Source organism: Passer montanus, unplaced genomic scaffold (genome assembly GCF_014805655.1).
Source record: "Passer montanus isolate IOZ18808 unplaced genomic scaffold, ASM1480565v1 scaffold51, whole genome shotgun sequence".
Classification (NCBI taxonomy): Eukaryota; Metazoa; Chordata; class Aves; order Passeriformes; family Passeridae; genus Passer; species Passer montanus.
In genome coordinates this window covers 5,515,653-5,542,924 of record NW_024370041.1, presented here as the reverse complement: position 1 = coordinate 5,542,924, position 27,272 = coordinate 5,515,653, and the positions used below count along the sequence as shown (strand labels likewise).

Genomic DNA, 27,272 nt, shown 5'->3' with positions numbered 1-27,272 from the left:
GGGTGGCCGCGCTGCCGCGGGCGGGGAGCGGCCCTGGGAGCCTGTGGCAGCCCCGGGCAGTGCTCCGCGGCGGGAGCACGGGGCGCAGCAGGAACGCGGCAGCCCCCGCAGCACCAGGGCCGGCCGCAGGCGCTGCCCGCACTCCGGCGCTGTTTTGGGCTGCACAGACTCTTACAGGACACTTCAGGCTTGGCAGCGTCCGTGCTCGCCTTTCAGCGCTCCTCCCCCGAGCGTGGACCTGCTTCATCAGAGGATGCTTCTTGCGCACACATATTAAACATATAGAATACAAAAGAGATAGTATAGAATATTTAAATCATTGATTCCATTGCTAAACATTTAGAGAAATTCAGCAGTACTGCGAAGTTTCCGATTGCAACCACTGATTTTAATATATCTACTTGTTAATACAGACATTAAATGACAGCTGATAAGAACTGGCAATTCAATTTATCTCACACACATGAAAGTGGTTCCAGCAATAAAAATGGAGAACAGCTCTTAGAAATTCTAAGAAAATAAATTTCCAGTAATTCAACTTGGTTACTGTTAGCTGTCATGAAGAAATGAAGCAAAGCTCATGTCTGAATATTCAGGCCGACAGAAGTCACAGATAACATTCTTGCCAAATATTCACTAGAACAGTGCTCTCTCTGGCAGTTAACTTTACTAGCATGTTAATAAAAGACAAACTATTTTAAACAGTCCTCTGAAAGGAAACCTATCCTTAGTCCTGAAAGCAATTCAACTTAAAGCAAAACCTTATTTCATTATAGAAGTGCTACAAAATACGAGTTTTTAAGGTAAGAGCAGTATTTCTCCCGATTAATTTATGATAAAGCTTGCAGAAACGTTTCACTGGAACATGTGGATAATCATGAATTTTTTTATTTAGCAAATGATACATGATAAAAGATGACAGCAGAGTTGGAACGCTGCACACTCTGTGCATGTGCTTTGCACACTTTGAATTAAATTTAAGCACAGTAAAAAGATGACAGCAGAGTTGGAACGCTGCACACTCTGTGCATGTGCCACTCCACACTTTGAATTAAATTTAAGCACAGTATAAAGAGCAGAAGCTCTTATCAAAGATTAACCAAGGCACCGAGCAGGCCAGCCCTTGCACGGCTGGTTTGAAGCTTTCGATGGAAGTGTGCCCGTCCCTGTGGGCTGCTGACTCACGGGCCTGCCCCAAGCTCGCTGCTCTTTGTTCTCCCTGCCCTCCGAGCTCCAGCGGCTGAGGCTCATTAGCTGGGAGCTAATTGGAAGGTAACCCTGGATATCAGGTTTTTCTTTGGTGAATACCTTATCATAGGTTCTCCCGGTCCAAACTGATCCATGGTTTTGTGTGTATCTGATCTGCCCCACAAACACTTGCACTGGCAAAAATAAAACCAGGCAAGGGGTAAGAAAAAACAAGGCGGGATTAGAGAAGAAGTGTTTTTGTAAAGTCGATGTTACCTCAAAGGAAAATGAAGTTCAATTAACAGTGCATACCTAAACGATTATCTGAAATTTAGGAGATGACAACTAATGAATCTCAGCCTTCAGGAGAAAAAGAAAAGAAACATGCTCTTACCTGGTCTCTTAAGTTACCTCCTGATTTAATGTTTTTAAGATGAGCATGTCAAGAGGATTTTTCACCCTATCCTGAAGCCCCACTTTGGCCAGCATTTCTGCATTTCCATGAACACTTCAGCAGGTAATTGGGACTACTCCATGAGACTGCTGGCCCCCGGGGCTTGGCATATGCACAGATAATCTGCAATATGTCACTGCCTGCTTGTGTCGTTTTAAGGTCATTTAGTTTGAAACCCTTTTGGAGAGCATTTGGGGGCTTTGTCCTTCAACTCATGTTATAAAATTACAATAAATGTGCTAATGAAAAACAGCCCATCCCCATAATTTTGTCTTTTCTCATGGAAATTTACGCAGAAATCTAGATCCAGACCATGAGATAAGGTATCAGTTGAGCCAGTGCAGCAGAACCAGGACATTTTTTCCTGAATTCGACTATTTTACACTGCTAAAAAGCTTACACTATGTAGGAGTCATTTTCTGCTTCAAGAAACTGGATATTTATTTTAATTACATTTTTTTTCCTTTTTCTATCCCAGCTACCATGACAGACATGGTAAATAAATCACATTAGACAGTAATACATGTGGTTGAGATATGTGGCAGTGTTTTGCTTTTATTTGAGGAATTACAATGCTAGAAGGTCCAGGAAAACAGCTCACACAAGAACACTCAGTGGTTTGGAGATGCTGGAAGTAACACATCACATTTAACAGTCAGCTTCCTATGCCTGGAAAGAATTCTGGTGTTTTGGACACAACTGGATCATGGAAAAAAGTTACCTACAGCTCATGTGCAAAACTTAAGTTACACCACAAGAACAATTATGAAATAAAAAAGAATGTTTCATTCAACAGAAAATACATCATCATCACCAAATAAGCCAAGCGAGTAATGAAAACCAAAGTAAATATGACTTCAGCTAAAAGATGCTTTCCAATAATTTGAATTTCACTTCCTAAAGAAAAGTGTTTTCTGAAAACCTATACTAAAATGAAGATGATAATTCCAATGTTAAATTCATATAATGCTAAACTGTAAACCATAGAAAAATATCACTTTTGTTATCATATTTTAGTAACTTGTAAACAAGTATTCTCTGTTTGTACAAATGGCAATGAAGAAATTCTTACATCAGTGTAGTTTGAAAAATAACTGAAGTGCATTCTAAGAATGGACTGTTAGTTGGTTTTAATAACTTCTTTCATTGATTTATAAACCAGATGATTTTATTCTGATTTGGAGATAATTCTCTTTCATACTCAAAAACATTCAGGACTACTGTTTTAAGGATGATTTGGGGAAAAATAAAAGAGACAAGAGATATTAAAAGCTAAGGTTTGTCAATAACACTCTTGCTGTTACAGACATAGCACAGGGTTTTTTCCTTACTTATTATTAGTTTTAAGTACTCGTTTTTTCAGCTGAGGCTGTTCTGTTGTTTTTATAATCCAGAAACACCATCTCTACTGTGAACACACCTCAGGGGGCAGGGAGAAGCTGACAGCTTTCTTAATAGAAAAAACAACCCTGAGGCATGAAGATTCTATTCTGGTCACAACATTGAAAAGCATTAAGTAAACCAATAAGACACTGGTACATTGTTTCACAGTTTCTGAATTTTGAGCTAAATAGAGAGGTTTGAGGTACTCACAAGCAAACATGAAGATTTACATACACAAATGCTTGGAAACACATGCCACAGGAAAGGAGGGTTGATCTCATGCAAATAACTCCATGGAATTCCATAGGTCTTACCAAATCTTGCAGCAGTAGAACATTGGATTGTCTCACTGCTATTAAAGCCTTCTACCTCATGGGTCTAGAGAATGCTGAATTACAAGAAGTTATCTTGGCTTCCCCCATCCCCCCCCAACAGTTTCATGGAAGTAAAAGGCTACATACAGTAAACACAACCAGCTATTTTCCTCCTCCTTTTTCCCAGTTTTGTCCTAAAAAAAATCAAGAGCTAAGTTCATATTAAATTTCTCACACTGTGATATTTTGCTTTCAGGTGTTCTCGCCTCTCCTTAGGCTTTCCCTGCTTTCAAGGTGCACCTGCATGTTCCTTATACTCCAGTAAAGATCTTTAACCAATGTAGTCACCTTAGATTAAACAGCACAACATCTTCCCCTCCATGTACTGTGTAAGGGGACTTCTGCTGATTGCTGATCCTTCCACTTCTTTGGTTTTTCTAATTTTCCTGGGGATTCACATCAGATAAGATGCAGTCATTATTATGTGCTTGTATTTCTAGCAAAAAGGGACAAATTTATAGTACAATAATGCCATCTTGAGCCTATTGGGAAAGAACAATCAACTAACCAAAAAAAAAATCAAACCTCAAACCCCATGGAATTAGGTCATAATCCTGCAAACGTACTCACTCAAAACAATTCAATAGTACTATTCTGCACTTAAGAAAAAACTTGTGAAATTAAACTAAGTAAAATTTCATAAAAACAAATTCTCACTTTTTTACAAAGAGTTCCTTTTTCCAAAGAAGCAGACATGTAAATAACCACTTCTTAGGAACAATTTCTCTTTTCTCATAATTAGCCCTCTTTCTTCACAGATTCCTGGAAAAATATATGTTAAGCCTCAACACTCAAAATAGAGAAGTGATTTTTTTTTAAGATTCCTCTCCATCTCATACAGAAAGAAAACTTGAAATACATGATAAATAGATTTTCAGATTTTTTTAATCTGTTAAAACCAATTTTCTTCATAAAAAATTTTCTTGATAAATAAGTTTATTTAGCTTGTGTCCATGGTATTCTTGCCCAAATTTCAAGTTACTCTACACAGACATTAAATCCAGACTGTCACCCTGCATGTCTGGTGTTTATACAGTCACCTTTGCCTCAGAACAGCAAGCCTAAGATCTTAAAAATTCAAACCCTTTAATCAGGGAAACAATGACTTCTCCAACCATGTAGGTATTTATAAAACCCTTTTGTTGCTTCCCCATTTTTCCATTCCCCCCTTTTTAGAGTTCTTCTGTTGCTGTGGTACAAAATAAAGAGGGTCAGGTCAGACTGCCAGCTCATTGTCTCACACATAATGGTTCTAGCCAACACCCTTACTGCAGATATTTCTGTCAAGCCTCCCGTCCCTTCACTATTACATCAGACCATCTTCCAGTAATTCATTCAAACTCTCTCTCCCTCTGCCAATTTCTCCCTTTGTACTCTCTAAAAGAATAATTTTGCTGTCTTGTGTGCTGTTTTAGACTGGAGGAAAAATGCACTGAAAACATAGGAAAATAGTCTAATTCCTCATTTCTGTGGCACAGTAGCCAAGAGGAACAATTTCAGAGAGACACCGGATGAGCCCCAGTAGGGTTCTGCAACACACTGGTTTTCCATTTTTTTCAAATTCTAATCCATTAAAACTTTGTCTTTAGAGACCAAATGCTATTAATTCAAACCTGATGATAGGCTTGAATATCAAATATATCTTTTGAGTTTCTCAGAAGCAGCTGAAGTCTCTTCCAGTGGGTCTGCAGATCACAAGAGGGACCTTTTGGAGGTGGGGGGCTATTCAGTTGCTCTATGTTTACATGTGTGGTCCAGCTGGTGCCCCAGAGATTTGAATGCATGCACTGTTGAGACAAATCTTGAGAATACAGAACAAAATGTGAAACTAAAATAATGTCTCCTACTCCATTATATTTCAAGTACTCAACTCAGTTTTCAAAACAGAAGAGGCTTTTAATGAAATGTGTTCTTTAAATTGACTCTCATACCCAGATGAATAGTTTTACTAGAAATTTACAAAATAAAGGGTCTGACCTACAGTGAGTCCAGAAGAATGGAAGTTTGCCTAGCTTTCAAGCAGCTTTTGTCAGTTTTACTAATGGACATCAGGTAATCAGAACAAACTTCAATACCAGTTCCACATCTGTATTAAGCAATCATTAAAGACATATTTTAATGTTTCTGTTTTAAAAGGCTATAAAAAATACTTACATAATTAAATTCAATACTTAATGCTACCTTGCCCTTCCCCCAGTGGCAGTGATCACTGTCAACCCTAGAACATTGCATATTACAACATAAGCAGAGAGGACATTAGTAAGAAGAGCCCATGCTTTGTTTTTTAACCCATTATAAAACTGTAACATCCTACATGGAGTTAAAAACAATTCCATTTACAGAAAATAAAATAAAACTATGACCCCCAGAGGTAAAAAGAAATCCTTTCAGTAAAGACAACAAAGTTTTTAAAATATAGTTATAAATTTTTGGCATAGGTTGACTAGCATGGTTCATGCCAAGAAACTCTATGGAGAGGATGTGCAAGATGGGTAGGAAAGAGAGAAATGAGATACTTCAGCTTGAGGATTAAGTTAAATGTCCAAATTTCTCTTTATACAGAAATACAGAAAGAGATTCTACAGAGCCTGATAATAAAGAGCAATTCCTAATAGCTGGCCAAGTGCACTGAACTCCTTTTTTTCTCATAGCAATTGCTTGAGAGATATATTAGGTAATAGCACTGCCATGCTGCTGGATAATACCAGAATTATTAAGTTTATCCATACATCAATTTTACTGTTAAGAAAACTGCTAATAAAGATCCTAATGATGAAGAAGAGTTTTACTAGGAGCATACAAAGTCAAGTTACAGTGATGCCATAGATACTATCTCTGTGCTTTAAAATCCTTTTAGTATTTCTAGATTCATTCCACTGGGAAAAAAAATCAAGATAAATCAAATACATACAGAAACACACTCACTCAAATGGCACTCATTGCTTTTTGTACAATTAAGCTTTAGTGAAAATATACATCTTAAAACAAATGAAGTACAAATGTACAAAAATCCTTGAACTCAGATAAAAAATATATATAATACAATTTGCTACAGAGATATAAAACATTTAATGTTTGCTCATCCTTTCTGATGAGGATAAAATGATTTAAAGTCTGGAGGACTCCTGCTCATCATCACTGCAATCAGACTTAAAGCAGACCTGCAAGAGAAGACAAACAGACAACTCAGCTGCAGAACTAATACTATTGTTCATTTGTGTGTTTTATGGGGCACAGAAAGGCTGGGGGGGTGGGTATTTTTCCAGCACATTTTACTCCATCCTAAGTAAATGCTTTGGGAAACTCAAAGGAATCCACAATCCCAAGTCCAAAACTCAAGTTGTTAAAATTTAATTAAAGTTCTTTCCTTCTTTTAACTTCACAAGACCATTAACTGCAATCCTATTAGTTCAAAACCAAGTGAAAACTGTCAAACCATATTCATATTTTAGGACTTCTTCTCAATATATAGAACCATATCTCAGGACACTATGAATCCTGCTGATTTTTGGTTGGAAAATACTACAGTAAGACACAAGCTTCAATTTTAGCTATGTGAGAATATTAGTACACTGAATCATCCCTTCTATTCCATTACCCAAAGTGGGGGAAAAGTGTATTTGAAAAGACAAACTAAAAATGACAGTACTATTATACATTCCATTAGCATTGTACCATTTTAGAAAGGTGAATTGCCAGCTGAAGACAAAAAATTTCTTCATGCAATTTTAATATACAGACTTGCTGTGGCTACTTAATATGCACCTAGCAATTTTAAAATTCCATTTCTGCTTGAAAGCAAAAGTGATTTCTACCCAAGTGTTCACTACTGGAATATACTAAAGCTTCTCAAGATATTTCCTCTCTAAGTGCAGGCACACTGAGCAAGCAGAATTGTATATAACATCTTCAGCTGCAAACCTTTACAAATAGTCTATTTCTTACATCCTGTAGACAATTACAATACATGATGTGTCTTCTAGGTAGTTAATACTCAATTCTCTGAACAGGAAATTCTTCTACTAAAGAGCAGAAGTCTGTGTGTAAGAAAAGGCTGTGCATTATCAGCGATGTAAAGATCTATTATGTCATTGTTTGGTGAAAGCATTAAACTGCCTAAAATATTTTAACATTTGTTTCATGGTGCTTCTAATTTATTTTGGAGATATTTCTACTTATTTATTGGATAGATGCTTATTTTTGCTTATAAACGTACTTATTACTAGTTTTTACACAGGGCCTCAATTATGTCTGAAGACATGTACATAGGTTTCATTAAAAAATGGTAAAATATATAAGAAGCAAGACCCAAATTAACCTCTTTAGCAAAGGAAGGTCTGTAGCCCTGCTTTTAGCAGAAGCCAGGTAACTAGAGGAGGACAGAATGCTGAGGCAGGAAAGCTTCCAGGAGTTATAGGGATTGCCATAATTTCTGAAGTGCAGTGGAGGAGCAAAGCCATAACAAAACAGATTTTATTAGTTTCAGTAGGCAGTGAGCAACTTGGTTTTCCTATCACAAATTAATAATAATAAAAAACAGAAGGGAAGTTATTTTCTAATGAAAGAAAATACATGCCCTTACCTCTCCACTAAAGAGTCTGTGAAAGAAGCCTCTCTTTGGCTTAGGAGACTTCTCTCTGTCTGGTGACACAGTACCATCAGTTTCATATGCATTGATGTCTTCAAAGCATCCCGTTTCAATCATCTTGGAAACATATGAAATATAAATGAAATATCCATAAAAGCCTCTCAAACAAGTTCCAGGTATTATCTATTTACTCTGGCTGGGTACTCCTAGCACTTAAAAATTCATCAGCCAAACTACACCACTGTCTCCAAAAGGAAGCACAAAGCTGACATTGACTCTCCTTGGGCACTCAACCAACTGAAGAATAGCAATGAGAGCACTCTCACACAGGTGTCAGGTATTCCCTTGCTTTTTTTTGCATTCCTGCATTTCTTCTGCACGTGATGCAATAAAGAGAAGCTTTTAGAACCAGAAGGAGATTTTCCTTTCAAGTATTCTGTTCATTTTAAAGCAGCCCAGCCAAAGAAATGTAGTATCTCCATGCCCTGAACTGAACTTAATAAACATGACATGGGAGGGAAAAAAAGATGTAATGAAGATGGGTCTCTGGAGAGAAGCAAGGGATTTTGAAATAATCTTTGTCTGTGTACACAGAAACAAAAGAAATAAAACCACAATTACTGGGTACAGAAAGGACAGCAGGAAGAGTGAATGCCAAAATCCAACAGGCAGGGTCAGAAGGGGGGAGTGACTAATGCCCAAATCCAGCTGGCATTTACCAGTAAGTGCCACCAGCACACATCTGTCACAGCAGCAGGCAGCCAATGAATCACAGAATCACGAGGTTGGAAGGGACCTTCAAGATCATCGAGTCCAACCCAGCCCTAACACCTCAACTAAACCATGGCACTGAGTGCCACATCCAGGCTTGTTTTAAACACATCCAGGGATGGTGACTCCACCACCTCCCCAGGCAGACCATTCTCTCTCTCGACCATTCACTTTATCACTCTTTCTGTAAAAAAGTTTTTCCTAATATCCAACCTATATTTCCCTTGGCACAGCTTAAGACTGTGAATATACCTTGTAGAGAGAGAGGGCATAAAGAGGAGTAAGAAGAAATGCAGCCTGCTTTTGTTGTAAACCAGAACATTGGGTAAATTATGGAATGGTGAGAGAAAGTCTTGACTCAAAAATTTGAGGGAAAGCTCAGTAACGTGAATTAAAAGAAAAAACAAGCACAAATGTACAATGAAATCTGCAATTCTTCCTTGAAGAAAAGGAACTGCCATCACAAGAATTCCACAACCAGTTCCAACTTTATTCCTCTCTGCAGGGTTAGTTATTAAACTGCAGTGCATTTTTGAATGACTAGATCATATTCTGAAGTTTAGAATTACAACATAATATAGGAAATACTTCTTTCTCCAAGGGTCACTGTTTCTCAGTGAAAACTTTCTATGTCAAATGACACCTTTTCAAATATCCTTCTTAATGTAATGCAAAAAAAACCCAAAAGGGAATGTACTTTTTCTTCCAAATTGTTCAGAAATTGCTCATCTTTTGTGTTCAAGCTTTAAATAAAATGCTATCATAGTGGCAGAGAAGTGACACTAGTAGAATTCAAGACAATAGTAATTTCAGAAAGTCACAAATAACTTATAATGAGGACAAGGCACTCATAACAAGAACAACAATTTTAAGTAATTGTTACTGAGTGCTCTTGCTGAAACAGTAAAGAGGGTTTGAATTGCACGCAGAGGCAGCAAAATTCTAGTACTCTATGCAGACTACTAGAATATTCATTCACTAGGCACACAAAAAACCTCTTAAGGGAATGTCTGACTCAACTGACATTGAACTGTTTGTTTTGAAACCTTGAAAAAGGTGAGTCTGCAATTCTGTGTTGCTGTCACTTGGATACTCTATTGATACACAGGCTACACAAAAACAGCTTGCACTGCACCTATTGGCTTTTGAGCACTTGGAATAACATTCCATCCCTCTTCTGTGAACAGCAATACTGAATAACATGTGACTGAAGAACAAGGAAAGGGTGGTCCTACTGATACTAATACTGTTCTGTAAACTGTGCATATGATGACAAGATGCCAGACTTTGTTTATGCAAATTTACCATAAATCTGTTTTTAGCAAGTTCCTTATGCTTTTGGAAAAAAAAAATTTTGAAGCCTCTCAACAAAGAAATCTAAAGCAGAAACCTCTTTACATCTCCTAGAGAAAATCATTATAATGATATATTTTATTAAATATTCAATATGCTGTACTAAAGAAAATAATCTTCTATGAAATGTGCATTACCTCATTTTGCCAAGGGATTGAGACACAACCCGTCACAAATTTGGAATAGAAGTCATCATCTGTGGTATCCAGGTTCACTCCTTTTACTGTTGAGAACTGCTCAATGTCCAGGACATCTTTGCAATAAACGGCACGTGGCTGCAGTACAATACAAGATTACTTCATTAAAGTTTTAGATCTGGGGACTTTTATTTTCCCTAGATGAGCAAAAGGGAGTAATTTGTCTGCAATTTTACATTTCACACTGCTGATCACCAAATTACATTATTCTATGGAACAGAAATACAAAGATGCTCTTCATAAGTCACCTGAGCAATTCTATCCATCCTGCCAGTGACAGAAAAGAAATATCAAAGCCAGAAACAGCTTGTCTGGATCTCAATGATTATCATAATTCACTCATCTTCTGTCACCTTCCTTTCAACTCTGGAGTATTTTCTTCAAAGCTATTCCTCATTTCTTCTGCATCTGAGCAATGGAAGTGGACTTTTAAGGGGTAAGAAATCAGCTACAAAGCTCCCTAGGGAAATTGCACTATCGTAAATTGTTTTGTGATCTCAGATGAAACACCAAAAAACAATTAGTTATCATCACTAGCTACAATGGCATTTTCCTACCAATGAAACTAACTTTAAAGGTTTCTCTGGAGTTCATATGATTGCTAACAGAATTATGACAGTTCTTGCCTTTTTAGATACTAATCAAATCTGTCTCACCTACTTACATCTGGCAAGAATGGAGGTTCTAACATGTTAGCTTCCAGCCTCTTGAAGTTGATGTTCTTGAAAATGGGATGTTGCTTTACAACAGCAGCTCCTCCTTCAGTGCAACCCAGTCGTTCCCCTGGATTTTTAGCAAGTAACTGCAGATACATGGGAAAAAAAGCTGATCCATGATACAATCCCACAACTAAAAAGAATTATCTACATACAATGTCTTTCAATCAGTTTATTTTGCTACTTGGCCTCTTATTAAGTAATTTTTTCATGTATCAACTGGAAGTATAACTGGAAACTCAAACAACAACATTCTGGGAACAAATATTTTCAACAGACAAAAGAACCCCTGAAAGCACATGATTTGAAGATTATGCCCAAAGTCATAAGAAAATATTTTAATTGATGCCATGTTGAGAAGACTTTATAGTACAGACTTTGCAGTAGGCTTTCCTTTCAGGAAATACAGACTTATATTTTTTCCTATGGGCTTAAGTAATGCACATATCTTGCATTAACTAGTACAGAAAACTTGTGAAGCTTTCTGTGTAAATTTAAGAACAGACAAGATAGGGAAAAAAAAGCCATTGTCTTCTAGATATTGTTTTAGGTGAAGAAACTGGTGTACTACTCAGCCATTTGTTCCCATGCAGTATCCAAGCTGAGCATGCTATTGTACTCCATCTATAATAACAAGTGGTCCAAGCAGTACTAGACCATTTCATTCATGTGATGAATAATCCATTGATGCAACTTTCCTTCATCTTGAGAAAAGTTCTGAGTTCTTGAAGTTTGATAACTGAACAGTTCATGAACAATCACAAACTTTCACGTGAAATAAAGAAAGGTTTAAGAAATCCAGTTCTGAAAAATTTTCAAGATTTTAAAATAAAGTAGCTGGTCTCTTTAAAAGGATTAGAAATTTAATTTTCAAACCTCTACGTCTCTTCACCCACCATCCTGCAGATGGATTTTGCCTCCTCTGAAAACTTGTCTGAGTATGTTTCCTGGTCTTCCTTTACTCTCCGGTCAATCTCATCCCGTTTAACTCTTTCCTTGTGCTTCCTGAATGGAGACTGTCCTTCAATCATTTCATAAATCAAACAGCCAAGACCCCACCAATCCGGACTGAATGTGTACTTCTCATTTTTGAGCACTTCTGGAGCTACAAAACAAAAGGAAGCACACCCCCACATCATTTCACTTGAAATTGCCTAATTGTGTGTATTGGAAAAACTCTCAGGTACTCTCTCTGGGCCCTGTGCAGACACATTTGTGTGACTCCTCTGTGCTTTGAAGAAACTTTCATTTCTACAGTGAGAATTCTGTTTACATTCAAGAGAAAAACTTAATTTCTTTAATGCTTAAAACCAGTATTCTTTAGAGAATGAAAAAAAAAAACCTGAGAATGAAGTGTTTCAAAGCGTGGAAAGAAATGTATTGTCACAGTAATTTCTCTGTTTATCTGTGACCATAAATCTCTTTGAATCTCAGAAAAAATTAGGTGCTTTCTTAAAGTTCTGCCTAAAGCTGGAATTTTCAGTTAAATTTTCAAGTTTATCAGTAGGCTTATAATTAAGTAACATCTACAAATGCATATTATAATCCTTCTTCTTCCTATAACATGTCTAGTAATAATCTAGGTCCAATACAGTTCTTTTATTCACAGAAGAAAATTTTCTGGTAAAATGTAACCAGCAAAGAATGTTTACATACCCATGTAACCAACAGTCCCAACACGTCCTCGGACAGTTTCACCTTCTGGAATCTGCACAGCTAATCCAAGATCTGAAATCCTGATATGTCCTATTGATGTTAAAATAAATTATACATAGTCAGCTAATTAATGAAGTAAAATAATGAAGTACTATGACTTTTAAAACAAAAAATTTCTATTGCACATCTCACAAAAAACCCCACTGCAAAGTATCAAAACATTCATACAGCCCTTAGTTTATTTAACTTGACTTGAAAAGAGTGTTTTGTTCAGCTCCTCCTTAAAAATGTGAAGAAAGAGAAGCACAGATATAACTGATTTCCTGAAGGTCATACAAAAATAATTTGCTCTTAAGCACTTTAATTCCTAGCTTTGGCATAGGCTGCTGTTCTTGGACAAATAGAAATGCTCATTTCAGATTCTGCATCTATGCATCAGACACTTGTGGTTTTCCATTCTGTATTCCCACCACAAGCACTTAGCTTTCTGACTTCTTAGTAAAACTTCAAAATTAACTTAATTTATTCCAAATGTGAGAAAACTGTAGCCTGTACTGAGAGAGCTTGTTTTCCTGTAATGAAGTACCCCAATAATGCCAAACACGAGTACTTGGAATTGCTCTCCCCACTCCCACCCCAAACCATGAGCAGCCCAGTCAATAACCTACTCAGAATTATTTATATGGTAACATGTCAGCTCAGTTCTGGGATTTCCTCTTCTCATGAATCACTCCTAAGAGGATAACAGCTTCTATTGCACTTTATCAGCCAAATGTCTCAAGCTGATGACCTTCCCCTATCACGTTTGGCCTTTAGAGCTGTACCTCTAGCACAGAAATCATCTGGCAACAGACTGGTCTGTCATGCAGTGCTCAGTGGGGAACCAGTCCAAGCAGGGCAATGGGAATAAATCCACCCCACTCTCCCTTACATTCCCATGGATATTCCCATTCTTTGTTGGATAGGCTCATGAACTGTTTCAAGCACATTCAAGACATTTCAAGGCAAGAATTGTATTGACATTTTAATGTAAAAACACATAAGGTACTTTCTTAATAAAAATGTAAAAGTCTAGACAGAAGAAAGGACAATCACATTTTCAATCCAATTTTAAAACAATTTTATAGAAAGATTCGTTGCCAAAAAAAAGAGCAAAACCCACACTTATTACTAATACTGGTTACAGGGACAGGGATAGTGTTGTTTACAGAAACACCACAGACTCACAGAATGATTCAGGGTGGAAGGGACTTCAGAAGGTCTCTAGTAAAACCTTCTGAGCAAGCAGGCAGCCCAAGGTGTCCAAGGCTTTTTAAATACTTATTTAGAAAGCCTCCAAGAGTGGACACTGCATCACTCTCTACAGAATCAATATTAGTTAGCAGCATATTATTTTATTAATTTCTTATGTACATGTGTTAGATAATCAGGGGATGGAGAGAGAGAGAGGAGAAAGTCAAGTTCCACTCTATATACTGCTTGGAAATAAGGTAATGCTCTGCAGCAGCAAATGCTATTTTAAATACATTCAGATGCTCTTGCATTCCCTGACATCTGATGAACCCCTTTTTAAGTGCAAGATCTGAGCTCCTGAAGCGATTTTCTAATTAGTCTCCTGTGCTCTCTGGAACTAGATCAAAATATCCCTGGCAGAGAGGAAGCATTCTAGTGCAGTCCTGCAAGGCTACATTTTTCCTCAAAGAAGCCTTCAGCTTTTCCAAGACATTGCTGGAGAGAAAAATTAAAGAATGCATTTGATGTCTAGCAAAGCTTTAGCTCTTGGAAAGTGACTTCTCTCAAGCATCATCTTTTTTGAAATTTATCAGTCAGAACATGCTGACTTTAAAAATAAATACTGTGCTAATGACTTCAAAACCAGTCTTTCCTCAACTAAAATGCTCAGCAGTTACAAGAACAAGCTTGTAATATTCCTCCACAGCTTAGAAGATAAATCCTGCACATGTTCCACAGTGAATTCAAAAGATTCTGGTAATGACTTGCATACAAAGTCATTAAAGAGAATTAATTTGGCTTTTGACAAACAAAAGACTACAAACATTTCTTCATATTGTTTGTACTTCCTTGATTCCTTCCAGCCACATATGCATCAGGGACCATCAGACCTCTTTTAATTGAAATACTAACACAGAAATACTTCAGATTTCTTCTTACTGTCTAAACATTCTGGTTTACTGAGTAAAATTCTGCCCCCCAACATCTAACAAATCATGTTTCCATAGCTGAAGAAAAGACACACAAAAGAAATCCATGTAAAATTTTAGTGATCTTAAATCAAGAGGAGGGGGAAAATGGACCTATTTGAAGGTAGAAAATTGACCCTTAATATAATCATGGTTGACCCCCAAAGTTTTTCCCTGCTTTCTAAAAAGCAAGGCAGTATTTTGTTTGCTAAATTAAGATTCATCAATTAGGTCTCTTTTGTCATGAAGAAATCCCTTACATTTCTGGCTTGGTATTAGAAGTATAATTCCTGATTTTAAAATTAATTATAATTTTTACTTACCACAGTCATCAAGAAGTATGTTCTCAGGTTTCAAGTCTCTACAAATTAAACAACAGAAATGTGAATTAAACAAAGACAAAGCTATTAGCCCTCAAGTGCAACAGATTCAACAGAAGACTTTTTAGTTCTGACTGAAGCATTTTTTTGCAGTTCCCCCTATAAACAAGAAAAGCTGTGAAGTTGATGGCCTATAATATGAATAGTTTAACCAGAGAACTCTAGATCCACTTTCCCTGAACTCTTTAATTTCCATTAACATAACTATTTGGTTTACATTAACAAAGGCAACACAACACTAAAAACCTGATATAAAGAACCAGAATTTACACCAAAATTTGTGCTCATAAGTGAAAAACATTTCTCCTGAGGAGTATCAGCTTTACAACTCCCCAGTGGTAAAACACAAGTGTTTGCTGCAGTTTGATGCTGACCCCTTGCTTTATTTCTCCCCAGGGCACCAGAATATCAACAAAGAGTAATAATCACAGGCTTAATAGCATTCATTTAAACTCAATTTCTTTAACTTGGACATGCAACTTCTAAAGCTTCCTAGACACTTCACCTAGTTAAGATTCTTTGCAATAACTTTCTAGAAGTTTCCTATTACTTTTCTCTAAAAATCAAAGTTCCACAAACAACATGTTTTAACTATTAACTGATAGCAAAACTCAGGAAGTACTAAAAGGGCAATAAATTCAGCATTGCCATTTGCATCTTGTGCATTTTTACTTTGAGAACAAAATAAATATTGAATGGAATGTTTGAATTTTTCTCTGCTCAAGGAAAATTTGGGGAGTCATTGAAGCTGAATCAAAAGTTGTTCTAGGATTTATGCCCTAGCACATTCTCTTGAGGATATACATATATATATATAGACATGAAAATTTGTATAAAATGTTTAATGTACACTATTATTTATAATAGTGCACTATAGTTAGGTATATATTGTTAATTTTTTATTTTTATTTAATATATATGTGTATTTGTGGTATGCATCAGTAAGCATGTGGACTGAGATGGCCTCTTAGATTTTGTCCACCATAAACATAAGCCAGAAATAAAACCCAGTAGTTGCTAAAGAATCAGTTACTGGAATAGATTCTTAAAATATATATATATATATACACACACACACACATATACAGTTGTGACAAGAAGAGTCTGAATAACATAAAAGAAAAAAAATTAGGAAGAATGACTCTAGAGTTGACATTCTAAATGAGAGAAAACTGTTCACCAGGAAATCTAAGCAGGGTTTATTCCCCCCAAATATTGTTTAATTGTTCTATAATATGTGTAATCATGGTAAAGTTTCATTATCTTGTGAGATTAACTGTATACAAAAATCATAAAGATTCTTTGCTTCCCATGGTTTTAAGTCTTGAAAATACCCAATGTTAATAAATGAACATTAAATATAAGATTGCAATAGCAGAGAGACCAGGAGAGATCAGAGTTAAAAAACTGAAGAACACTAATATTTGACATGTGTTTGAAGGTTGTCTTGTAGGCAAACAGCTAACAAGTTGGGCCTAAACACAAAGCTATGGTTTGGGGTCTTTTGTTTTGTTTAGGGTTTGTTTTTTTTAGGTTTTTTTTTCCCAACCACCAGCATAAGCCTGATTCACTCTGGTTGTGCCACTTCCCACTCTGTGTGTCTGTGTGTGTGATACTTGGTGTTACACAGCAGAAGCATAAAGAAAGCATTCTTGGTCTACCACTAAGTTTGTTTTGCTCGTTCTCTAACATTAATGCATACCAGGGGTTAAATGATGGATGTACAGAGACAAAACAGAGCATTTAAATAATACAATCTCAATTGCAATGCATAAAGCTTCTGACAGTTTCATTAATTCAAAGGCAATAATAATTTTATTGGAGGAATCTGAAATTAAAACAGAAGAAGGAGCTTTTCACATGGGCTATGACTATCCTGCTACCCTTGTGAATGTAACATGCAATGCAGCCAGGGACTTCTAGAGCCCTCTGTGAACTACTTTAGAGTGAGCAGGAATACAATGCCATCCTCCTAAAACTTATGTATTAAAATTATAAATTAATTTGCTTTGTAAATCATAGTTCAGTTTCATTTTACAAACAAACCTTGAATCAACTTTAAAATATATCAAGCATCAAGACCTAAATCAACAGCAAGAAGACATAAGAGATATATTCCTTGGGATATGCCATGAAAAGGACAACTAAACAATTATTTTTTATTATTTTCCTACAAAATTAAAATACAAACTTGTTTTAGTAGGAAACAATTAATATGTTCAATGCTGAAGAGACTTGGAAAAGTACAAGTAACTGTAGATGACACTCACCTGTAAACAATTCTCTCCCTTTGCAAATCCTCCAGACCACAGCACAGTTCTGCAGCATAGAAAATAGCTCTTTCTTCATCAAAGCCAGGATTTCCCATGTTGTATATGTGAAACTTCAGATCCCCTCCATTCATTATGGTTAATACTAAACACAGGGCATCTTTCGTCTCATATGTATAGGATAAACTAACCTAAAAACAGGCAGGGTGAGAACACAACCATTAATCATTCATAAACCCCAAAACAATTCACACATCTTTTTTCCAGTGTAATCAACTGATGAATCCTTTTTCAAAGCTAAAAGAACAAAACACGCAAGTGGAAAATCACTCTTGCAGAGTACTGGAAGACACGAAAGAATTCAGACTAATTTTCCCATGTACACAAACCATAAACACAACACAAAAGCTTAGTGACAGATCTGTTTACATACCCAGAAAATATAGTTATTGATGATGCCCCTCAGCTGCATGTTACCTGTATTACTCTTTGTCCAGACAGCATGAGCATATTCCTTATCTTATTACTATCTCAGGAGTTATGCACTGCCAAACCATCTTCCTGAACTACAAGACTCAAAACTGCCCTAGAGGGACTCAAATTATTTTAAATCAAATGTGCAGTTTCTATTCCTACCCCTGCCTCCCCCTCAGGTAACTGCACATTTCCCTCATTTAGAACTTGCCGACAGTACAGACTCAGTATAAATCTTTCTTCTCACTGTACTTGAAATATGGTGCTGATAGGCAAGAACAAAGCACCACAATTTTTTCAGGTTTTAGGTAAAAGTTTTTAAAATGCGTTTAAAGTTTTAAAGTAGGCTTGTGAATTAAAAAAAAAAAACCCTCCCCATTTAACACAATGTAATATACTACAAAATTTAACTGTTTAAGTTACAAATTGCTTTTTAATAGAAATAGTTATGCTATGCAGATGATCATCTGGTACAATCTTCAAAATTACCTAACTTGTACTAGGAGCAATGGAATTCAAACATATACTTAGCTTACATTAGCTAAACTAGCTAGGTAAAAAAAAACAGTAGGGTTTTTTTTTCTTTTACTCAAAAAATGTATTTTAAATGCAGTACAAGTAAATAATTGTTTTAATTCAGTAATAGCTCAAACTCTTCATTCAGAAATGCAAATACAATACTAAATTATAAAACTAAAGAAATACAGAAAGCAGCTACTCAAGGTGTAGATTCCCATTTGGTGGTTTTAACTGATGTGTCCACCTATTCAAGACTGTACTTGTGACAGAGGCATGACAAGTTATCTGCCCACCTCAAAACCAGTATTACTGCAAATGCTAGACCTAGATCCTCTCTGCTGCATAAAAAAACACCATTGGATAGCAAGACGAAAATAACTTATGCTCAATTTTATAAAGCACTTTCAAATTCAGCTTGGATCAATTACTGATTTACAGTGTTTACAAATGCTGAAAAAAATGTTACTCAAAAATAGAAGTTTCACTGTTTTAGTAATTTATGGATAAATTCAGGTACTCTCTAGATTCAGTGCAAAAATAACATTAGCATATTTATACAAAACCATAATTTATGATAGTTTAAAATATTAATGTGTCTGGCCAGCAATTTCTTAATTTTTCTTGTAGCTGGCAATATTCTACAGTGGTTTTTTAATACATAAAACTTACCAGAAAATACATACATATATATTTTATACACATATATTTATAAATAACTTTCACTATCCTCTAAAACAGGTGCTTTAAAATTCTCTGAACATCAATACAAAATTTATAAGTAAATGGATTTCAAACCAAAGCCACGTATTTGAAATTAACATTTCAATGACATTTGAATTAAAAAGTAAACATTACCTGGGGAAAGTTTTACATGGTGTATCTTTGAACATTATAACTTCTTTCACTGCTTAATAATTAGAGCTACTAACAGACCATAATTTACATAATAGCATCATGTTTAGGTATTAAAACTAAGATTTCCATTACATGGAAGTTCCATTAAAAATTAATTGTTTCGCATCCAAGATACAGCTTTAAGCCTTGGTACACAGCAAATCAATATAACCTGAATCAATACACTATTAAAGTGTCATGTTTATCTCAAAATATATCAGCAATGGAGTAACAAATGCTATGAAAATACCTCAGGATATAAAAACTCAACTATTAAGCAGAGGACAAAGATTCAGTGGCATCAGCATGCTGAAACACTGCCTGATGTTCTGGCTGTCAGAAATAAAGCAAGTGGACCAAAAATAATCCCTGTGCACAGAACTGTTCCCAATCACACACAAAATGTATTTATTATTATATCATTCACTTCTCCCAAGTGCTCTCTAAATCAATTTTAAAAAGAGTTTTGTGCCCACAAGCTCCTGGAAGAGACCAAAACGAAGTAAACGAAACAAGATAAATTTCTGAAAATAGATTCAAAGTAGATACTTACTACAAACCTACTATTCACTTTTTCTAGAATCCTTTTTTCATTTAGAGCCATTGATTCTCCTTTCCTCTTCTTTATTCTCTTTTTTTCTAGCTTTTTGCAAGCATACATTTTTCCTGTTGCCCGTACTTGACAGGCACACACCTACAAAAAGAAGGATAGTGCGTCAGAGATGTTTGAGGCTTTTTAGAATTTTTATTTTAAAGAAGATTAAATTTAATTTTCTTTTCAAATTCTTTAATGCTGTCAGAAAATTACAGTCTGTAAGTATCAATACAGAGCCTTTGCTCATGAAACAACTTTAAAGGTTCACAAAAACTGTAACAGAAGTAGAAAAAGTGATTAGACAGAGGCAAATACATTTCTTCTGGGGTTGAATAGTTTAGCAAAACTGTGGCTCCCGTGTTAGTGAAACAAGAGACTACAGTAACAGTGCTAAGTGTCCTAGTATGTGTTAAGGACAAATATTCACATCACAATCAAACAGGAGATACATAACGGTAGTTTAGTAGCACACCTTCTCTTTCCAGAGGATTCTAGTTAAAATATGTACAGAGGCAGTTCAATAAATTAGAAACAGAATTATTAAAATCTATAGATTTTAAATTAGGTTCATGGATATTCTACATAATTAGCAAATTGCAACTAAATTCTCATTTCCAAATGAAATTTCTAAATAGAAGCGACTGTTTTCAGTCACTACAAGTTTTCTGCAGCTTTGTGCATGACCTGCAGTGCTTTGACACATTAAAACAGTTTGTATTGACAACAGCTTGCCAGGTGATGTGTCAAATGTAGGTTAATCGAGACAAGAGTTAAACAGACTCCCTTTTTCTTTTGATTCCTTAAGAACTGCCTTGCAGAAAGATACTTCTGTACTCACCTCTCCAAATCCACCTTTGCCTAGTACTCGGTAATGCCTAAACGTGTGTTTGGTTACTGGCTGCCTGATGAACAGAAAGAAACAATTACTGCAACAGGAATTACAAATGTTAGTAATCCCTCCCCACCCCGAGAGGTCTGTCTTCATTTTCTCCTTTCTGTTCTGACATATTTCTGAACAAATGTTGCCTTAACCTCATGTAGAAATATATAATAAGTTGAATTTCAAATGAAAGGGGTGCCCTGCTAAGAAACGTGGGCTCCCTCATCTGGTCACCAGGCACTGCCAATAGCAGGAAGAAAAGCTGGTCAGGTCGGCCCTTTGCTGCCCTCAGAGCCTTTCCTGCTCTCAGCACGGGCCATTATCACCTCCTGCTGCCTCCCTTTATTGACTTGCTGACGTGCAGACTGCATTTCAGTGGGATCATGCTTACAATGTGGCATTTAAAAGGTAAACCATTTCCACTCTGTCTTTTCACAAAGAGTTGTGGTATGCAAGAGCAGTTCAAGAGCCAAATTGTTAGGGCATTGATGCAGAGGAGCAGGAACAGATAACTGGAGGCAGTAGAGCTGTTGATCCCTCTATGCTAAAACTCTCCAAAATGTGTCACAGCAGGGCTATTATAAGGTAGTGGATTTTCCTGTGTTTGCTTTAAATGAGCACTCGCTCATTTAAAGAGAGCTTTGCTCTCAGGACAACAGTGGAGGTTCATTTAGTAGAAAATGTGAGTAACTTCCCTAGTTTTCTTGCTGGCTTTTGCAACCAATTCAATGAAATAAAGCCACTGGATAACTGGAATTTACAATAAAATCAGTGCTCAAGCACCTTAACGTTTGAATACGTGATCACGATACCCAGGGGGCTAAATTTGAATCAATTTGTAACAATTTCAGCCTTCTGAAAGAGTGTGGACACTCACCTAATATTGATTTGAATGTACTAGATTCTGATACATATTTCATATATAAATCTTGCTACTTGTAATTAATTAGATCTGTATCTGTACCACCCAAAAAAACCTAGTACTTATCCAATTACCCAGTGGGTTATAAGACTAGATTAATCTGTTTATTAACCACTAATTAGACCAAGTTTGAAACTAAAGGATGATCATATTTCCAAGAAAGATTGGTATTCCACTGCACGCTTGACAGCCAAATATTTCTGAATTTGCATTTACCCAATACACTTAAAGACTTAAGATTTACTACTTAAAGGCTACAGACAGTTCCATTGGAGTATTAGTTCTCCTGCTGTCCATCAACATCATCCTTTACATCTTGTCTTTCAGATCATAATTTCTTAGACAATCACTCTCATTTAGCATTCAGCTCTATAGCATTTCCAGTATAATAATCAAAATTTGCCACAAAGCAAAGCTAAATTACAGTGCAAACATTATAAATAAACTTACTTTTCCAGCCATTTCCACTGTAAGAAACGGGAAAAATACACACTCTCCTGGTAAGCTTCAAAAGGTCTTTTGCTTAGGTATTCATGGACAATTCTAGCAGGAAAATAAACAGAAAAATAAAACCCATCTTATTCTGAAAAAGGCTGTTGAAGCAGGATGTGCTATCAATCTACAGACATAGATTTAAACGTATCAATGAAGATGTAGGCAGACAAAGATCACCAGTGTGCTCTACAATGGTTTTAACCTAAATATCTCACAAAGTAAGTGTTTGTTACAGAAAACTGTTCCTATCAAAACACTTGTGAAGGCCAAACTACTGCTACTTATAGGAATTAGACATTTTGACCTCTGCATTTTTATTGTCTTCAAACTCATTTAAACATCAGCTTCTCAGCAGCTTTTTATGCATGGATGACCCTGCAAATATGAACTTTGAAAGTATCTACAAGGTTCCATGCATTCTTTGGAGACTGGTAAATTTTTTTATTTTCTAGGATTTGAAATTGAAGTACTAAATGCCATATCCAAACCTTGAACACCAAGTACCTTAAAAGAAACACACCAAGATGGAGGTGGGGAGGGAAACAAGTCATTCAAACTGTAGTCAGGTATTTATTGGACAGGGGAAAGGGGATGATCTACATGAGACACTCCATTTGAGACGTGTTTTATGAGGTGTTCTCACACAGCCCTTTCAATCTTATAATCTCAGCTTGTTACAAAGCATGCTTATTTCTGTTGCCAGGGAGATGACCCAAGCAGTGACAAAACCTGTAGTCATCCTTCAGACATGATCAAGCATGCCTTGAAGAACCAGAAATATTAGAAACACAAAGGCTTTAGAAAGACATGTAACACTGATAAACATGTACCATCCCTCCAAGACAAGCTTCCCCTGCTACTACTGTGTGAAATATCACTTCATGACTGCAGACAAAACCAAGTTGTATTGTTTTGTGTTAACTATCACAAGTGATCCTCTAATCAGCCATCTTAATGGCACATAAGTGCTGGCCTCAGTTAAACCTGTTTTCAAGAACCTTAAATGTCTAAAGCTGTTCAGAAACCTTTCAAGCTTCAACTTATAAATTCATATTTTTCTGAGTACCTTGATAATGGAAGAGAGTCTCTCAAAAAGTAAGAACACAGTAAAGAAAAATACCATTTATCTTACAGATTTCTTGGTGTCAGACAACAGTGTGATTTTATGCAAAAGCAGCATTAAAGAAAAAGCTCTGCAAAAGTCAGACATCTAAATCACATCTGAAGGAAACCTAGTCCTCTAATAAATCTGTTCCAAGTTTCTTACTGTACTCACTTCAGGGACTCAGTACTTCTGGGTATAACAACTTCATATTTCACTTTCCTTAGAAACACAAATTTCTCTTGTAATTCTCAAACTTAGCACTAGGCATTTTTAACTTACCTAGTACAGTCCATGAAAAGATCCTTAGAAGGGTTCTTTTCCAGTCTTGCCTTACATTCATTTACTGTTTCCTGAGGTATTTCTGGCAAGTGTGCTGCAGACTTAACATAATAAAAAGAAAGGAAAGCAACAACAAAAGCATGAAAATCAATAGAAAAACTCAAAGTTTTGTATTCAAAGATAAATTAAAATTTTTAATACAGTTAAAGGAAAGGAACGGTTTGACTAAAGAGAAAATCAAGAAAGTCGTATTTGAGCAAAATTTTTATTTCTTTCCTGTTACAGAACAATGCATTGAAAGTTATTTCAGTTATTTACTATTTCAGTATCTGGGGGAATAAACTTGGCAATAAGTCAAATTTCTTTTTCTTTCCATAAGTCTACCACCAAAAAAGCAAGTCATCTCTTTGGCTTGGCAGGATGGAAAGAAGGAGAAAGAAGCACAAACACAGGCTGGGAAACTGTTTCAAATCAGATCAAAGAAATCTGGGTTTTTTTGTAAAATGTATGTGAATTATGGCAGTCCCAAAAAAATTTTAAAAAAGAAGTGCAAATTTAGATTCTATCTGCTTTTAAGGCATCTTCAAGGCCTTTTGTATGTGATGACCAAAGCAAGAGAAGGAGCATCTATTCATAAAAAGCAAATATCTAATTATATACCCACATAAAAGTTCCACTGGATATCAAAAAAAAGACACTTGATAAATGTAAAAAATCCGCTATTAATGATTACCATGGAAAACTGAAAGCAACAGAATGCTTCAGAAGAAAACAGCATTTCACTTTGTGAAAATCTGGAGCAATTCTGAAAATTTACAGGAAACTAACCAATGCCATACAGGAGTCTAAAAAACTTCAGACTATATTACCCTGAGTTAATTTTTTTAAAGTTTTCTGTAGGTGTTAAATGGAGAATAAATTGTAATTGCAGTAGTTATATAAAAGCAGAAATCAGTCAAGGTTTCTGCTCAAGTTGATTGAGCAGAATTTTAGCAGGCAGCACACCTCTCAGAAAGACAAAAATGGGACCAATGAAGTTTGAAAGTCAATTTACTAAAAACAATGCAACCACTCATATCTTCCTATTTATTTGACACTTACAAAGTGCACGAGGAAATTTTTGCAATATATTTACCCCATTAGTGAAGTATGTCTCTAAAACTTTGAGGCCACAGTCAATGCGCTTTTCATCTGAAGATACCTCATACTCTGCCTGGGGGAATGGAATTGAAATTTTTATTATTATCAGAGTCACTTGGCATCTTTTACATGATGATAGGTAAATTTTATCATGAGTAACACAATATTCTTAATATAAAAGGAACAGAAGGCTATAAGGTGAAACATGTATGAAGAACAATTCTAAGGAAAAAAACAAAGCATATGGAATTTCATCTTTGGAAAACACACAGAGCCTAACAATTAGTCTAAATGCAATTACAGAAACTGCATCCTAGAGGTGAAACTAGATCAATTACAATGAAATAGTATTTATGTAGTATTGTAGGAGAGAATGACCCAGATGGAAATTAATCAGTAGTACAATAATCAGCTTTTTCTTCACTGTACTTTTTTCCCTTCATATATTATTCTTTGCTTCTGTTATTTATGTAGTATTGTAGGAGAGAATGACCCAGATGGAAATTAATCAGTAGTACAATAATCAGCTTTTTCTTCACTGTACTTTTTTTCCCTTCATGTGTTATTCTTTGCTTCAGCTTCGGGTAAAACTAGGATAAAACTGCTTTCTACAAGCTTACAAATGAGATCTAAACCAAACCCTATATCATTCTTTGAAAAATTGAAATTGACCAGATACAAATTTTGAAAGTTTTTGACTTAGTAACATCTGGTACTGAGATGAAGAAAAAGAGAATTGTGTGCATTTTGCAGATAAACAATTTTGACTTAGTAACATCTGGTACTGAGATGAAGAAAAAGAGAATTGTGTAACACAGTGCATTTTGCAGATAAACAACTGGCAGCTGAACAGAGCTCCAGAAGTAGCTACTTAAGGAAAAATCCCACAACCAGCAAATCACCACACAGATACTCCTACTGAAAAACTCCAAGAACTACTTACTATTAATAATTTTATGGAATAATCTAGAAGCAGACATCAGAAGTTACAACATTTAAAGACAACCCAAAAAGATGAACTAGAAAGAGCAATCTCAAACAGCAACACACGCTAGGTTTGTTAGCTGGGCCAACTCAATCAAAGCTCATTTCATATTTCAGGATGTAAATGCATGCACCTAGAAACAAATACATGGCAGACATCCAGAATGGAGAACTGTATCAAACAAAACAACAGCTGGGCTTATTGGGACAACAGTCATTAGAAACCTCATTGGAAATTACAAGTAATTGATCTAATCAGAAATTATTTGCCTTTATAAAGAAAACTAGAACACTAAAAACTGACAGGTCAAGACTCAAACACACACACAACACTGGAAATAATGGAATTCCTGATTCCAGTTCTGCCATTAATGACAACTAGTCAACACTGACTCAAGTCATCTCTACTAAGTCACCAACATCTTTTTCTACTGAGACATTATGGAACAACCCACTTCAGCATGCTACTCAAATCCATCAATCCAAATGCAAGGATAATTTCTGCTGCTCAATTCCACAACAAAAACTCTAATGGTAAGGAATTCTTCTGCAACTGCTAATCAACCTGAGCAAGTCAGAAAAGTTTATCAACCTAAAGTTCAGCAGCCTGCTTAGCACTTTTAACACCAATTTAATACAATCAGTTAGGCATACTGTTTTAAGTGGATAGTGTAATTTAAAAGGAAGTTTGGGAGGAGGCCTTTCCAAATAATTCTGTTACTTACAGGGAAGTTTGAACTGCCTCTGATTCCTTTTCATATGTGAGTAACCCTGTCCCTAGCTAGTGAAATGAGTCACTGGATTGGATAACTAATTCCTCACTTTAAGTTCTGCCATTTACATTCAATTATTTCACAACTCTTCTTTCTGTAAAGCCAAGCTGACTCCAGAATTTTAGGTCACGCCTTCCCAAGAACTGGACCTTACCAGACTCAGTATTCAGTACAGGCAGACAACACAGCATTGGTACTACCTTGATTTTGGACTCCTGAAATAATCACTGTGCTGAAATCACATTGCTTCATGGAAAAGAGTCAGAAAACTCTGTTAACTAAGATGCAAGGTTTTTAAGGCTATGACATTTCATTTTGGGATTTTATTTTTTCCCCAAAAGAGTAAGTCCAGAATTTCTTTAACATTTAAAAAAGCTAAATTTGGCAAAAGCCAAGGTAAAAAGCACATAGCCTCAGCTTTTGCTTCCTGTATTGCCTTACAAAGAATACCAACCAAAGAAATGCCTCAACCCCTAAAAGATCAGGCTTGCTGAAGTCCACAAAAGGGAATCAGGCTAACTCAGGAACCATCTACAAGAGATAGTAGGTATTTTATCTCACATCCTTCATCAAGACAGGATGCTACTTTCAGATCATGAGAGTTACCAAAGGTTACCTTGTTTCAATGATTCCCAAAAATAATTATTCCCCCTGATTTTTCAAATGGAAGTTGAACAACAA

At 35.9% G+C, this 27,272-nt stretch overlaps 1 protein-coding gene across 2 annotated transcripts in view; it reads right to left on the bottom strand.

The window, feature by feature from the left end:
- Positions 1–2,166: 2,166 nt before the first annotated feature.
- The window catches only part of GRK4 (G protein-coupled receptor kinase 4), a 38,981-nt gene continuing 13,875 nt past the window's right edge, over positions 2,167–27,272 (bottom strand). Inside the window, exons 4-16 of one of the 2 annotated variants that reach the window (XM_039723939.1) lie at positions 24,830–24,907; positions 23,695–23,795; positions 22,266–22,358; positions 20,852–20,915; positions 19,972–20,112; positions 17,532–17,722; positions 15,205–15,242; positions 12,681–12,770; positions 11,921–12,129; positions 10,973–11,110; positions 10,249–10,386; positions 7,982–8,104; positions 2,167–6,560 (exon numbers count right to left, since the gene is read on the bottom strand). In XM_039723939.1, coding sequence (XP_039579873.1) covers positions 6,507–6,560; positions 7,982–8,104; positions 10,249–10,386; positions 10,973–11,110; positions 11,921–12,129; positions 12,681–12,770; positions 15,205–15,242; positions 17,532–17,722; positions 19,972–20,112; positions 20,852–20,915; positions 22,266–22,358; positions 23,695–23,795; positions 24,830–24,907 — 1,458 coding nt within the window. In that variant the 3' untranslated portion in view covers positions 2,167–6,506. Of the gene's footprint in view, positions 6,561–7,981; positions 8,105–10,248; positions 10,387–10,964; positions 11,111–11,920; positions 12,130–12,680; positions 12,771–15,204; positions 15,243–17,531; positions 17,723–19,971; positions 20,113–20,851; positions 20,916–22,265; positions 22,359–23,694; positions 23,796–24,829; positions 24,908–27,272 lie in introns of those variants that run through there. The other variant, XR_005629242.1, reaches the window with a different exon arrangement.